The sequence below is a fragment of the Eublepharis macularius genome, chromosome 7, assembly GCF_028583425.1.
Source record: "Eublepharis macularius isolate TG4126 chromosome 7, MPM_Emac_v1.0, whole genome shotgun sequence".
NCBI lineage: Eukaryota > Metazoa > Chordata > Lepidosauria > Squamata > Eublepharidae > Eublepharis > Eublepharis macularius.
The window spans coordinates 73,002,721-73,018,746 of record NC_072796.1 but is presented as its reverse complement, the minus strand read 5'-3'; the positions used below and the strand labels follow the sequence as shown (position 1 = coordinate 73,018,746).

The 16,026-nt window shown below is 45.3% G+C and overlaps 1 protein-coding gene across 1 annotated transcript in view; it reads right to left on the bottom strand.

Annotated features, from left to right (window-relative positions):
* Positions 1 to 16,026, bottom strand: part of COLEC12 (collectin subfamily member 12) — a 162,153-nt gene that overhangs the window by 130,771 nt on the left and 15,356 nt on the right. The window contains exon 2 of the mRNA XM_054985963.1: positions 10,227 to 10,277. Within this exon, the coding sequence (XP_054841938.1) occupies positions 10,227 to 10,277 (51 nt within the window). The remainder of the gene's footprint in view (positions 1 to 10,226; positions 10,278 to 16,026) is intronic.

Sequence of the window (16,026 nt, the reverse complement as noted above, 5' to 3'; positions counted from 1 at the left end):
CATCACACCTGTCCTGCGCCAGCTGCACTGGCTTCCAGTTGAATTCCGAATCAGGTTCAAAGTGTTGGTTCTTACCTTTAAAGCCCTGAGTGGGTTGGGACCGGCATATCTTTGGGACCGCCTCTCCCTGTACGTTCCCCGGAGATCGCTCCGATCAGCGAATAAATATTTACTTGTGGTCCCCGGCCCTAAGGAAGCCCGCCTCGCTTCAACCAGGGCCAGGGCTTTTTCAGTCCTGGCCCCAGCCTGGTGGAACGCTCTGTCAATGGAAACCCGGGCCCAGTGGGACATATTATCGTTCCGCCGGGCCTGTAAGACAGAGCTGTTCCGCCAGGCATTCGGTGGTTGAAGGGGGCGGTGCCATGTCGGCCTCCCACCTTTGGGGTGGGGAAGGTTCTCCCCACCACTGCACCTTGTTCATTTGTTTTATTATTTGTATATTGATTTTAGTTTTTGTTTTTATCAATTGTTCACCGCCCAGAGCCCCTGGGATGGGCGGTATATAAATTGAATAAATAAATAAAATAAATAAATTTTTTACCAATATTCACTTGAAATAAGGAAAATGAATTCCTGGGAGCAAAAAAAGCTTCTTAAGACCAAAAAAGGACTCAAAATTTGTTCGAGTATTTTTCCAACAGGAGATTCCTAGCTTAGGAAGGGGTTAGCATTGGTGGCAGTTTACTGGAGGAAAACAATATACATACATCTCTAGTCCATTATCTGGGGCAGATTACTTCAAAGAAGCTACTCCATGACTGATGGCTTACTAAAGGTGATATGAAAACACCCTTTGTCATGTGCCCTGAAAACACAGTAGACCAGCATAAGGAACACTGGTTAGCTGGCACACTGGCAATTTCCTAGCACACCTACAACATCCACTTAAAAGAAAGAAGTAGCATAAGCCATGCAAGTTCTAAGAACTTCAAAATGGCAATCCTAGCTATCTCAGCATTCTTTTGTCCGCTGACACGGGATAGTACCATTGCCAGATCCCTCACCCTCCAGGTGGGAAGTGGGAGACCTGACACTTACCTTGGTTGCTGCCTTTGCACCAAACTGTGTGATGAAGTCACTTCTGGGAAATGATGTCAATGCACAGGGCTTTGTGCCACCCCTGGGAGTGCTCCAGCACTTCACAATGGGCTGATTTCAGCCCCAAATGGGCCCAGTTTGGCTCACTGTGGTGCACAGGAGCACTGCCAGGAGGGCCCTGGAGAACTCCTGCACTTCACAGCAGGCCAATTTAGGCCCCAAACAGGCCTGATTTGGCTCGTTTGGGGCCTTAATTGGCCCCCTGTGCAGCAAGAGAGCATGCCGCGCTGCACAGGAGCATGCCCCGGCAGGTGCATTCTCCCACCTTTCCCCCCGCCAGCCAGATAAGCAAGGGCAGGCATGGAGGGTGGGAGTTAGGGTTGCCATTCCCCTGCGTGGGGCTGGGGACCCCCAGATCCCACCCTTTCCCCCCTGTGCCCACTTACCTGGCTGGCAGGGGGCGTGCTCCCTGGGGCACCGCTTCCCTGGGTGGCGTGGTGTGCCACCGAGTAGTAAGCGTGCTCCTGTGCTGCGAGAGCAGGCAGGGCAGTGGCAAGAGCAGGCTGCTCTCACTGCCACCACTGCTGCTGGCTCTCGCTGCTGCTGCCACTGCTGCCACCTCTTGCCTGCTGCCGCCTCTCACCGCTGTGGCCCCTGTGCACCAAATGAGAGCAGGTTGCAGTGAGAGCAAGCAGTGGCAGCAAGAGCAAGTGGCCACAGTCGCAGCAAGAGCAGGCAGCAACAGCAACAAGGGCCCCTTTGACGCGGGGGTGCCCTTTGACCCCCACATGATGATGTCACTTGCAGAAGTGATGTCATCACGCGAGCCAGTAGAAAAGAAGCCAGGGTAAGTACCAGCTCCCAATCCCCACCGGGAGACTCCAGGGACCTGGCAACCCTAGCGGGAGTAGGGAATCCCCCAGTGGGGGACTGGCAGCCCTAGAGGATAACCAGATGCCATAACGGGATCACAAGCAGGGCATGGGGACAATAGTGATCTTAGTCTCCAGTATGTCAGAGGTATGGAGCCTTGGGAAATGGAGAGTGCTTCTGGCAATTATAGCTCACAGGAGTATAAAGTGCTGCCAACTTCTAGGTGAGCTAACCAATATGGGCTCCACCAGAAATAGACTGTAACAGAGAAACTAAAAATGCCCCCAGTGGTATAAGAAATTAAACACTATTATGATTAATTTGTATGGAGTTTCTAATTATTAAAGTGCCAAGTGCCAATCAAGTGCAATAATAGTAACTTCATAAAGTTCATAAACATGCCACTAAATATTTAAAGATACAGAACATTCAAAGAGTGTAGTGTCCAAACACAATCCAACTGGTGAACAGTTCAGAGTATAATGTCCAACTGGTGAACAATGTTATTCAAGTTGTACCAAAACCTGTTTAGGTGTCGATTCTAATTTCTCTATATCCTTAAGTACCATACGCTCAAAAGACTCTATCAGTAGGTCTGGAACCTGAGGGGTAAAGGTAGATCTATATCTAATACCTCTAATAGATTATTAGGATATAAGAGCATATTTCTCTGATTAAAAACAAAATAATAGAAGCGGCCTTAGTAGAACATTTCTTGCAGAATCATCATTCTAATAGGGACTTCAAGGTATCAGTATTATGTGTAGTAGAAACAAGCGGCCAGGTTGAAAGCACACGGAGAGTTTTACAGTTGGAGTCAAATTGGATTTATAGGCTGAACAGTTTATTTCCTAATGGTCTAAGCAATGAAATAGATTTTTCTTGCTTCCTTTAAATTAAGAATAGTTAGGACTGAGGCACTTTAAATGAGAGGAGTGTTTAAATAGGAATCCAATTAGAGGCTTTTTCACAGCATTGTTCTGTCTGCCTTTTCCGACTTGGTGATATGCTATTGTATTATGTGGGACCTGTAAGTATTTTCCTTTTGTATATGATGGATTTTTTCCTTGTGTATATGAGATATATTCAAAAGGATTGAGCACATGATACTGTTATGTTTTATAATATTTTTATTTCAGTTAAAATAAGCCTATGAGGAAGGGGAAACATGAAACGGGAATTGAGAATGATTCTGGCAATGTAGCTGTTGGCTGTATATTGAATGTAATGTTCAGCCTCGGTGCTCTTCTGCTAAACTTGGATCCCGGAAGGTACATTTCATGATTGAACTACAATGAACAACATTCTTCAAAACGAAGCAAAACAGTATATTTCATGAATTGTTCACTAGTCAGACATTATACTCTGAACTGCACCAGTTGGACTGTGTTTGGACATTATACTCTTTGAATGTTCTGTATCTTTAAATATTTAGTGGCATATTTATGAACTTTATGAAGTTACTATTATTGCACTTGATTGGCACTTGGCTCTTTAATAATTAGAAACTCCATACAAATTAATCATAATAGTGTTTCATTTCTTACACCACCGGGGGCATTTTTGGTTTCTCTGTTACAGACTTCCAGGTAAGGCCTGGAGTGCTTCCAAAATTGCAACTGATTTCCATACTACAGAGATCAGTGCCTCTGGAGAAAATGGCAGCTTTATAGGGCAAACTGTATGGTATACTATAGACTCTAGGTGAAATCCCTCCTCAAATCCCCCCTTAGACAGGCACTACCTCCAAATCTCTTAAGGATTTCCCAGGGCAGAGATAGCAGCCTACTGTCTCCTGCTCACTGATGGTTTCAATGTGCTCCCTCAGATCATCTATTTTCTAAGCTACCTTAAGCATAGAAGAAGAAGAAAACGTAGACAGAAAACTTCTCCTAACCTTTGCAACCTTCCCCAGTTGTTCCCCTTTGTTGTTTAATCAAGTACATAAAAATTGCTTGCACATATTTCTCCTAGCACTTCAAAAGAGAGCCAGAGTCTACACTGGTTGTTACTTAATACTTTTTTGGCTTAACATAGCGAGACTATGGTTTTTGCTGTTGTGGAGAATGGTAGCACAATCTGGTATTTCAAATGAGCTTAATAAGATATTGATCCCACAGACAGAGGATGTGGGATGTGCCTGTGTGTGTTAAGGGAGGGAAAAGTAACTGTTTGGATTGTTTTTAAAAGCCCTTCTTCAAAATAAAAGATTGTTTTCATCCTCCAAGAAACACAGAAGTGTAGAGTTAGGAGAAGTCTCTGGGGTAATCTATGAAATGAAATACGCAAGGAGAAAGTACAGTCTTCCTTTCTTTCTCCTCCCTACTGACCCTTTTGCCAATATACTGATCTCTTCATCCTGTGAGCTCCATTGACATCAGCAAAAGCAGAGTAGCTAACAATAATTCCTTATGTGGAGCATTTGGGAAGTATTTTGGTCAGAATGTTCCTTGCCAATCACTGCCCAATTGTGAGTAATGGTGGCCAGTATTATTCCCTCTCTGCTTTTAACTTTACTAGTCTCTTGCTTGTACCCAGCTGTGCACCTCCTGTCACTCATTTGTGCAGCTGTAGCAACAGCAGTCCCATACATAACCACTCCTTACAGTTTAGAAACATTCATCAAGCATCTTCCTTTGCAATCTTCCTTGGCACCTATGCAATGATCCGTGCAGGGGGAATATTCATTATTTCCATTATTCAAGGTAGAAACATATTCCTCTTTTGCTGCCCAGTATGGATGCCCTCAACTTGTCTTGAAGGGCATCTGTCTAGCTTCAAAGTAAGGAAGTGTTCAGCTTCTCCATCCCTAAAAAGTTTGTTTGTTTATTTAAAACATTTCTATGCTCCCTTTCTACCCAGAGAGGGTCCCCAAAGTAGCAAAAATAAAAAAAAACATTTAAATAATTAAAACAGCATATAAATTAAGATATATATAAAATTGTAAACAATTCAATAAAAACATACAGACCCCCAATTCAATAAAAACATACAAACACACACAACCAGAGAGGAAGGCTAATAAGAGTTTACTGAGGGTACAACAAACAAAACAATTTTTTTTTCACCTGCTGGCAGAAGACAATGACAGAGGGAGGCAGGTGAATAATGCTGGAGAAGGAGGTTATAGCACCATGATCAAGAAGGCCTTTTCATGGATTGTCGCCCATCTAGCCTCAGACAGCAGGAGTACCCAAAGCAAGCCCTCCAAAGATGACTAGAATGGATGGGTAGGTTCACATGGGAGAAGGCAGTCCTTCAGGTATGCCATGAAGGGCTTTAAAGGTCAATACTGGCTTCTTGAATTCAAGCAAATTGGGAACCAGTGTTGATGGAAGAAAAGTGGAGTGATATGATCCCTACAACCCACTCCAGTCAACATTCTGGCTGCAGCATTCTTTACCAACTATAACTTCCAAACAGTATTCAATAATGGTAAATAGTTCTTTCAGAAACCCCAGATTTGAAACCATTTAGGCCCTGCTTTCCTGTGATAAAATCCTAAGCGTTATATGACCATTTGCAGTTCCAGGGAGTGATAGTGGTATAAGTTTGAGGCTGGAAATAGGGGGAGGGGAAAACATCACCTGGGCCACAGTTGTGATCTGTCTGTGGACTGATGTCGGAAAATAATGTTCATAAGATCTAATTACAAGTCTTCCAGTTGTGCTTGCCTGTTTGAACTGTAAGTGTTCACCAAGGCATCTGTCAGCCACCCACAACATCACTATTCAAACTCAAAAAGATTAGTGTTGTCTTACATGATAAACAGAAAGTGTGGTGCAGTAATTGTCCTACTGGACTAAGATCTGAGTCCTGAAATCCCTACTCTGTCATAAAATGTGCTGTGTGGCCTTGTGCCAATCATACTCTAGCTCTGTGCAGATCACTCATCTGTGCATTGACTCACTCGCATAGGGAAGGAGAATGGCCACGAGCACATTGACTCTAACCTTGCACCATCACTCAGTTGTCTGCATGGTGCAAATGCACGCATGCCACCCCTCATGCAACATTCAGAACGTAGAGCTGCTTATTACGGAAATGGATACATGCATGGGCACTTCCTCTGCTCATTCACACCATGCACCTGACTATGACTTGATAATCATGCAGAGGCTTGTGTCTCCACTTCCTCTTTATGTGGTGAGTCAATGTATGGACGGATCATCTGCACAGTGCTTCTAACTCATCTCAAAGGGCTGTTGAGAGGATAAAAATGAGGGAGAACCATGTGTGCCTGAGTTCCTTGGAAGAAGTGCAGGATACAAACTAACTAGATAGAATTATCTCAATGATATGAAATATGTGCCATGATTTTCCTTTATGACAAACCAACAATAAGGAGCCACAATGAAATATATAACAAAGTACAAATCAATTTAGTCGTGTATACTATGTACAATAATAAAGTATGTTCATACAAAAATGACAATATAATCAAACATTCTTAACAATGTGACTAATTGCTTCACAATAGACCATAAACCCTCAATGAGTTCCACCAGTGAACAACACTTGTAAATGATTTTTCATGCAGTACATTCCAGGTGCATTCCCCTAGTTCACTGGAGTATCTAGCCACAGGTGGCAAAGCATTGAGGGTCCCTAAGAAAAACTCTTGAGTTGGGGTGGGTCGCACTGTGGATGTGAAGTACCCTATGGGGAATCCAGTCACACCGGGTTGATGGCTGCATCGCCCTACAAGCGTCCGGATTAAACAGCTTGTTATAATAGATACTGTCCCTTTAAGAGTGGAGATATTTAAAACAGTAAGTGGAGGTTTAGTTCATGACCGTCCCTTTCTGGTGCGCTGAATCTATGCATTAAAGAGTGGTTCTCCGTCGACAGTTGGGTGAGTGTTTGTGCCCAGGAACTATTGGAGGGCAGGGGGAATGCAACAGAATGAGACATTTTTATTCTGTACACATAGGACTACACACCAGGGTCGTTTCCACACCGTCCCTGAAGAAGCAGTCATCTTGAAACAAGCTGTTTAATCCAGACACTTGTAGGGCGGTGCAGCCATCAACCTGGTGTGACTGGATTCCCCATAGGGTATTTCACATCCACAGTGTGACCTACCCCAACTCGGAGTTTTTCTTAGGGACCCTCAATGCTTTGCCATCTGTGGCTATATACTCCAGTGAACTAGGGGAATGCACCTGGAATGTACTGCATGAAAAATCATTTACAAGTGTTGTTCACTGGTGGAACTCATTGAGGGTTTATGGTCTATTGTGAAGCAATTAGTCACATTGTTAAGAATGTTTGATTATACTGTCATTTTTGTATGAACATACTTTATTATTGTACATAGTATACACGACTAAATTGATTTGTACTTTGTTATATATTTCATTGTGGCTCCTTATTGTTGGTTTGTCGTTTATTGTGTCTAAGGAGCCGCCTCTGGTTCTGTTGTATATGATTTTCCTTCATGCCACGCAGGGCCAGCACCAGGGGTTCTAGCACCTGATTCCGGGGGCAGCTTCAGGCCTGCTCCTGCCCCCTCGCACGAGCGCAGGGCACATGAGCGCATGCACACCTGGACTGCAGGGCAGCGGGCGGCTGGGCGGGAGAGCTGGAAGACCACCTGCTCAGACTGCCCTGCACTGCTGCAGGTAGCTGGGGAGGTGCACACGTCCTCCCAGCCCTCCTGGTTCGTTTTTCCAGGTCCTTTTACTCCCCCAGCAAGAGCCTGGGAGCCTGGCCCTCACCTTGCCACTCAGGGTTTTTTTTCCACACGCATGCAGAGTGCACGGGTACTCCTGGCTTGCATGATAATGCAGCTCTCCCTTCCGGCGCTGCGGCCAGGCACCTTGCGTTGCACATCCCAGCTGGAGCCACCCGCCTTCTCCAGCCCCTGTCAGCTGAGAGGGCACCTTGCTGCCACCCATTGGACACAACCCTGCACGAAGCCTCCCCGTCCGGGAACAAAAGGCACCCACAAGAGTGGCTCCAGCTCCAGCAGCGGCTACGCTTCCCCCACCCCCCCATGGCAGCAGCATCCACTGCTACTGCCCGCCGCCGCCTCCTTTCACTTTCCCCCTACTCTTCACTCCTTCCCATGTCTGCAAGGCAGCTTTGTTCTTGCAAGAAGGGGTGGGGGAGTGAAAAAACGGGGCGGCTGTGGGTCCAGGAGCGCACAGCTCGGCTTGCGCAGGTCAGCTCAGGGCGCCCCCTCCAGCGCCTTAGCACCCGCGGTGGCTGCCCGACCTGCCTCAATGGAGGCACCGACCCTGATGCCATGCATTCAGACTAGGGATGTCTGAAGATCTGAGTTTCAATTTAGCATTGGTCAATGTCTGCTCTGAAAAAAGGTATTCAACATGTTCCTTATTTTTTTCCTATAGTTTAAAAGAATCATCGTCTCATGACATTAGGGAATATTTAGAAATTGTGCACATATAATTTAGGAACTGTAATTTAATTTTTTGGTATGGAATTATAAATCTTATATTTAAATGAGAAAGAAACACAGTTATAATATGTGATATACAGTTATAGTTTCGGAGAGATTTCAAGATGAATTTGGCGTTTCTGGCTCAAGCTAAAACATCCCAGGAATTTTGAGCAAAGCAAAAAAAGACTTTGATCAGCAACATTTCATTCTAGAAGTTCCTCACACCCTAGTTGCAATCCTGAGTAGTGACAGAGAAGATCATATAAGCACATATCCTATTTATCTAACTGTGAGAAACAGGCTTCCTCAATAATATCTTTTTCAGAGACAAACTAAGAATAGGGGTATGAGCTTCTTAAGAATTTCTTAATAATTGTTCTGAGGAAGGAAAAATGTCACCCTGAAACCAGATGTTGTGACTATGCACTTTCAAACGTAAGGGTTTTGTGTGACCTATGTAGCAATCAGGAAATACACTTTTCTAGAACAAGGAACAGTTTTTTTCCTGAATGTTAGAAGAATATGGGTGATTACTCCCCATATTTCTGTAGATTAGATGCTTTGTACTTTGACAGCTGTCAGGCCTTTGTACACTGTGATGCTCTCCCCTCTTCAGCTGTGTTGACCAGTCCTTGGCCATCCTGCTGTGTCGCACCGAAGAGACTCTCCAGGTTGCAGCAAGGAAAGAAAAGGAGGTTGCTTCACCTGGTTCCTTCTCAATCACAGGATGGCAGCTCTTCTTGGGCCAGAGCTGTGTCCTCCTTCTTCCTTGGCCTCTTCCAGGTGCCCTTTTTTAAACAAGTTGTCTGGCTCGCCTTCCGTTACCACGCACCACCTACCTAGCCATTTCTAGACTATTTCTGGGCATGAAATAGCTCTAGCTCTGTTCCCCATTTCTTCTTGCAAGGCTGCCAACCTTCCACCCTCTTCTAGCTTGCCTCATTGGCTGTGCTCTGGGGCTAGTGTTGCTGGATCCCCTTATCCTCCCAGTGGGAGGGAGGACCTGGCACTTACTTTGGGGCAATGTCCTTGTGCACACAAAAAGCACACGTGTGCTCACAGCAAACATGATGATGTCCCTTCTGGAAGTGTTGTCATCATGTGGGCATGCTCCTTTGGGCCCCTGTGAAGAACAGGAGCATGCCTGCCACCAGGAGCAATGACATCACTTAAAGAAGTGATGTCGTTGTAGCTGATGAGAGCCTGCCCACTGCACCCTAGTCCAGGAGGTTTTTTGCCTCCTTTGCCGCTTCCCTGGGGCCTTTTCCCCCCTCCAGCCAGGTGAGTGGAGGCTGGGGGCAGAATCTGGGAGCAGGGATCCTGCACCCCCTTCCTAGGACAGGCTGAGAGAGGCTGTAGGCCCTCTGTCCCTGTACCCTACTTAGCTGTGGTAGTTCCCACAGTTGTTGCTTTACCAGACACACAGCAAGACAAGGAAGAGCTACAGCGAGATGCTGTGTTGCTTGTCAGCACTTCCAGTCACTGCAGAAAGAGTAGGAGAACTGGAATCACGAGGAAGGCTATTGTTACACATCAGTGATGGTAGTTCAAAACCCTTGACCAGGAAGTGACACCCCATTTCATTGCCTTTCTTCCTGCTAGTACTGATACTAGCAGCCACATCAGGAAAAGACACCAGTGTACTGAGGGCATCAATATGAAACTTTTAACACGAGGCAGCAGGGCCCATTCCTACTAAGCTGGCAAGATTGACAAGAATAATGATGGCAATATGGAAAGGATCAAAGATTCATGTAACTTCATCCATGAACAAATCTACTCCATTTGTCTCAGTCAAATACCCGACCTCTTGTAATTTTCCAGCAATAAGCATACATTGTGCTGGAACTACAGATGTTTTCTTTGTCACTTTGAGAAAGAGAAAATATGAAGATTTAGTCTAACTTACCAAACCTCTTATAACCAAAGGACTGCACTTCGTCCTCTTCTGCAAAGTCGTCTGTATAAAAAACATAGGCAAGATATTGTATCAGAATGGGAAGATCGCCACATACTACACAATCATTGAAAATCCTGTTTAGGAGTTTACTGCATCTGAATGTGCTCTTTGATTCAGTGGAATCTGAAAAAAAATGACTTTTATTGTACTGTCTACCCAGTCTTTAGATGATATGTAACTCTTGGAGACTTGTTTGTCTGAATCATAAGTACAAAACCATCTGGTCATACTCAGCAGCCTGTGTGTGACTGGGTGGTCCAAGTACATAGAGAAGACAAGTTTTCACTTTTAAAATATTACCAAGAAATCAAGCCATACTTGCCTTTAAACTTGCTGCAAAATTACAGTAAGGCAAACAGAGATTAAACTCCTCTCCTGACTTGAATAAAGAAAGGGATCCCTTATGGAACTAAGTTAGGACCTATTAGCAAGAAGATTAGAAGTTTCTGATTTTGCCTCTTGCATTTCAACAAGGAAGGCCGCAGTGGTAGATTTGCCAAGTTTTTATTTTAAGGATTTATTCTAATTTATTATTTGGAATGTGTCTACATTATCAGGCACTGAACAGGAATAAAATTAGACATGGCCCCTGAAGGTACATATTGCAAAAATACATGAACACAGCGAATGAAGAAGTAAATGTCTAGTCAGGGAAAATCTAGGCAAAAAACATTTGAATTTAACAGTCATTTTGAAAGATGTACAAAAAGTTCAAAAGATTAAAGTGCAGGCAATAAGAAATATCACAGCTGAGAAATAGAAGGACTGTAAGGTTTGAAAAGAAAGTTAGCATCAGAAGAATGAGATTGCCATGGTCCACCAGGAGAACACATAAGCGCAAGGCAGATAAGGGGATGAAGAAATGTACATGTAAAATATAAAAATCAAACTAAATGCAGAAAGAAAGATAAAACAAGAGGATGAGAAAAAGAGATGGCGTTCAAATAACTGGTTGTGGGGAAAAGCAGCAGAATTCAGAAGCAAGGGTACTCAGGTTAAAATGAGGAAGGGTATTTATTTAAATATTTTTAGCACATGAGGTCAGAATACAGAGTTGTTGCTGCAGCTTATCATATTAAGATTAAAACAGAAATATATCTCAAATGGGAAGAAAATTAGACCAAATAGATGAAAGAGTAAAGCACAATTCCATCTAGCCAAAATTATTTCTGATGAAAGATTTAGCCTATCTTGGGAAACTGGCAAAAGACCCCCAGATATATCTCCCTGTGAAGAGAGTTCCAAATAGAGTGCCAACCCGAAGAAGTCCAATATATGGTTTCTCTCATCTATACTTCAGTAACTGAGGAAACCCTGAACTATTCCTTCTCGTATTTTCTCAAGAGAAGGCTAGGGAAAATAAAGGTAGAAGATAACCCTTCATACAACCTAGTCTCAAGCTATTTAAGGGCTTAAAATCAGCACTTTGAATCAGGTCCAGAAAGAAAATGGTAACCATGGCAGAACAGGTGTAATATGTTCTCTGTAGTTAACCATCAGCCCCTTTACTGATGCATTTTGAGTTCTCACTCTTCCAAGGCAGCAACCCTGCTAGGCTCCCCGGTTGCCTGCTGGTGGCGGACACTCTACTGGAGGATTGGCCTGATGCTGATCACTGACAATCAGCAGAAGGTGACAACCCACCTCCCTCCCAGCGATCTCTCACCACTTGTAGGCAACCTGGGAAAGCGTGCCCAGGGTGCAGTCCTGGTGGACCACAACAATGTCGCTTCCCAAAGTGATGTCATTGCGCCAGCTGTGGGAGTGTTCCTGTGCTTTGCTGGGGGCAATTTTGGCCTCAAATAGGCCAGAATTAGCCCTGCTCAAAGCACAAAAGCACACCTGTGGCTGGTGTGACATCACTTCCTGGAAGTGACATCATTGCACTTCTCTGGGAGTGCGCATGTGCAAAGTGCATGAATGAGAAGAATACATCCTGGGTTCCCCCTCCCAACAGCACAGTACAGAGACCTGGGAACGCTAAGCCCCATCTATGATAGTCAAGGTTACCACACCATGTATTTCATGGCAAGTTCTTTATTCTCCAGGAGAGAGGACAGCTGGCACCCCAAGCAAAGTTAGAAAAGGCTACAGTTCCTACCTATCCATGAAGTAGCAAGGCCAGGTCTAGAAGCACCCCTTTTCTGTGAACTTGCTCCTTCCAATACAATATAACTGTCTCCATATAGTACCTACTGTTACATCATGAGAGATGCCCACTGTCAACAACTTTTTAGTAACATGGTTTGACCTTCAATCTCTGTGTACCTTCATCAGTGCTTCCAGGCACTCATTCATGGATTCATTTCTGCCTCCCTTGGACTACAGCAGAGTAAGAAATATAGCTGGATAAGTGGAGGAAGGACTTGCAGAGAACCATCAAATTTCCCCTTTCCTCACTCTTTCCCTTCCATGAAAGTCCCCATAGCATCTCTTCATTTCCTGCTTCTTTCATTCCCACCCACCCACTAGCCAGCTTACCTTTATTCCCCTCCACTACCATCTTCAGATTTCTCTCCTTTCCTCTCCCTGGGAGTCTCTCCCTTGAAAAACTGCATGGCTCCAGTTTTCAAGCTGGGCCTGGCCCAGTTGTATGGTGCCAGCTGCCAGGCTGGGCCCAGTTCCATGGTAGAGAACTCTCAAGGATTTGGGGGGGAGGTACATCACTTTCCCCATATCCCCCTTCTAAGGTTGCCAGCTTCCTTTACCCTCCCAGTGGGAGGGGGGAACCTGGTACTTACCTTAGTTGATCTTGCATGTGCACTTTGCTCACGTGAGCTCCTGGCGGGCGCAATGACATCACTTCCATAAGTGACATCATCACGCCCATTGGCAGGCATGCTTCTGTATTTCACTCAGGCCAATTTGGGCTCCTGTAAAGTGCAGGAGCACGTCCTCCAATGGGTGTAATGATGTCCTTTTCAGGAAGTGACATCGTCATGGCAGGTGGGAATGCACCGCTGTGAGCTTACCTGAAAGGTTTTTTTGCTTACTGGGCTCATTTCCAGGGCCTTCCCCACTGGCCAGATGAGTGGCAGTGGGAGGCAGAGGCTGGGAGTGGGGGATCTCCCGTTCCCACCAGGGGTGCTGGCAGCCCTACCCCCTTCCCACACTCTTCTTCTTTTCTTGCTCCTGGCAACTCCCATATCTTCACTGTTCCAAGCACCAGGTTTCAAGTTCCATTGGTAGTGGAAAGAGGGTGACATTTTTGCACACAAGTTTCAGTTTTATAGAAGAATGTTTCGTTTGCTTCAGCTATTTCATGATCTGAGGTGACACCTATTAGGCAGAGGGACCGACTTCCTGTTTGCATTTGCTGGCAGATTGGAAGGGCTGCAGTCTTGGGGGAGGCATAGTGTCTGAGACTTAGGCTACATTGCTCTTCCCCCAGCTATAGGAAACCTTTGGCAGGAAAGCAGAGGAGCAGACTGAGGATGACAATGGCAAAGCTCAAGATACATGTGTCCCGCATCCTAGCAATAGGCATTGCACTTGCCTGAATACTTTGCTTGGCAGGCAGGTATGAGAAACTGAGAGGGTATGGGAGGGACCAGAGAGACACACACATACAGAGAAAGAGAGATCATATCTTGGTTGCACCCCTGACAGGAGAAAAGATTATTAACTGTTGGCGGAGAGGAATGCATGAATAGAAGACAAAGAGGAAAGACAGAAAGTTTTGAAAAACTGAATTTAAGATGATAGAAAGTCATTGAGTGGGTTCGCTTAAGGTAAAGCCCTCTTATCAGTGCAGTATTTTATATCATTTCCTATTTGCTGGATCCCGCACTACTCCAATAGGATATGAATTAGCCCTTGTTACAAATCTGAGATGGGACTGAACCAGTTCAAAACAGAAATAAAAGCAAGAGGGGTTTTTTTACAAAAAAAAATTATTTCTATGAGTTGGAATTGACTGCCAATTCTTCCCTTCTATTGAAGACCTTGTTTTGCCACTCATGCTGTTCCTTTGGGTCCCCTGTCCCTGGTGGGCTGCAGTGGGAGGGGAGTCAGGGAGGAGCTACTCCGTGCACAGGAGTGCACTGAGAAAATTACTAGAAAATTTAATCTGAATCCAGCCCTGTTATCAAATATATAAAATAGAGATAGGAAAAATATGTTTCATTAAACTGATTTTTGGTTTTCCATCAGCAAAAATCAGTAATGTTGCTTAATTTTCCTCCTTCATTCACTTTGATCATTATAGAGTAACTCATTGTATAAAAATATAATGTTAGGATCCTATGACCAACACGGGTCATGCTTAAAAGTAGAGATGGGCACTAATCTAAATACGAACCCAAAAAAAGGCACGAACCAGGCCAGTTCATGGTTCACGAACCAGTGGTAAATGGAAGCTCGTTTCCACAAACTTCCACGAACTGGTCTACTGGTTTGTTTGGTTTATATTAAAAGGGAAGTTTAAATGGCCATTTCTCCAGGGAAATGGCCATTTAAATGTTTCCTGCCCTTTGCAAGCGGCAGTGCCCTTTAAATAGCCCAAACTCCAGCCCCAGCCCCCCAGCCCTCACACTCCAGCTCCACACTTACCTTGCTGCTGGGGTGGTGGAGCCACCCTGTGGGACCGCGGCCTCCTCCTGCAAGGGGCGGGAAGGCTGTTTTTGGCCTCTGCTGCTGCTGCTGCGCAGGCCCGCAGAGTGGCTGAGGAGGCCGAAAACGGCCTTTTCGCACCTCAAATGGCTGCCGCTGCCGCAGCCACCTATGGGCCCGTGAGGCAGTGGAGGAGGTGGGAAACAGCCTCCCCGCCTCTCAAACGGCCATCTGAGGGAGCCATTTGAGGGGCACGAAGGCCTTTGGCCTCCTTTGCTGCCCTGTGGGCCCGTGGCGACTATTTGAGGGGCAGGAAGGCCATTTTTGGCCTCCTTCACAACCCTGCAGGCCCGTGGTGGCCGTTTGAGGGGCAGGAAGGCCTTTTTCTGCCTCCTCTGCCATTCTGCGGGCCGCACAGTGGCAGAAGAGCCCAAAAAATGGCCTTCCCACCCCTCACAGGAGGAGGCCTGCAGGGTGGCTGGGCTGAGGCCTCCACCACCCCAGCAGCAAGGTAAATGTGGGGCTGGGGACTGGGGTTTGGGCTGTTTAAAGGGCCTTTAAACTACCAGCTGGCAGGTGGCAGGGAGGGATTTCCCCTGCCAGCTAATAGTTTAAAGGGATCTGCCCCTTGCAAGTGGCAGGAAAGGGCCCTTTAAACAATTAAAGGCCCCCGTTCCCTACTGCTAAGGAGCTGGAAAGGGGCCTTTAAACCCCACAAACCACGAAGCACGAACTGGTTCATGAAATTGCACCAGTTTGTGGGAGTTCATGGTTTGTGGTTCGTAGTTCGTGAAAACCCACGAACCATGAACCCCATGGTTCATTTTGTTTTGGTTCATGCCCATGTCTACTTAAAACATTTCAGGTTTTCTGGGTTGTGTGTGTACATGCTCCTGGATAATCTCCATCCTATCGTGCTATAAGAACTATTATATACAATACTAAAGGGACAAGAAAGGATAATTAATAATTAACAAACTCTATAACTAGGTACCAATTTTTTTTTTACAAGTAGCAGCATTTTCATTACCTCTGGCATGTATGTGTTATCTGCTGTCAAGTGGCTTCTGATTTATGGCTACCCTATGAATGAATGCCCACCGAAATGTCCTATCATAAACAGCTTTGCTCAGATCATGCAAACTGGAGGCTATGGCTTCCTTTACTGAGTCAAGCCATTTCCTCTTTTCCTACTGCC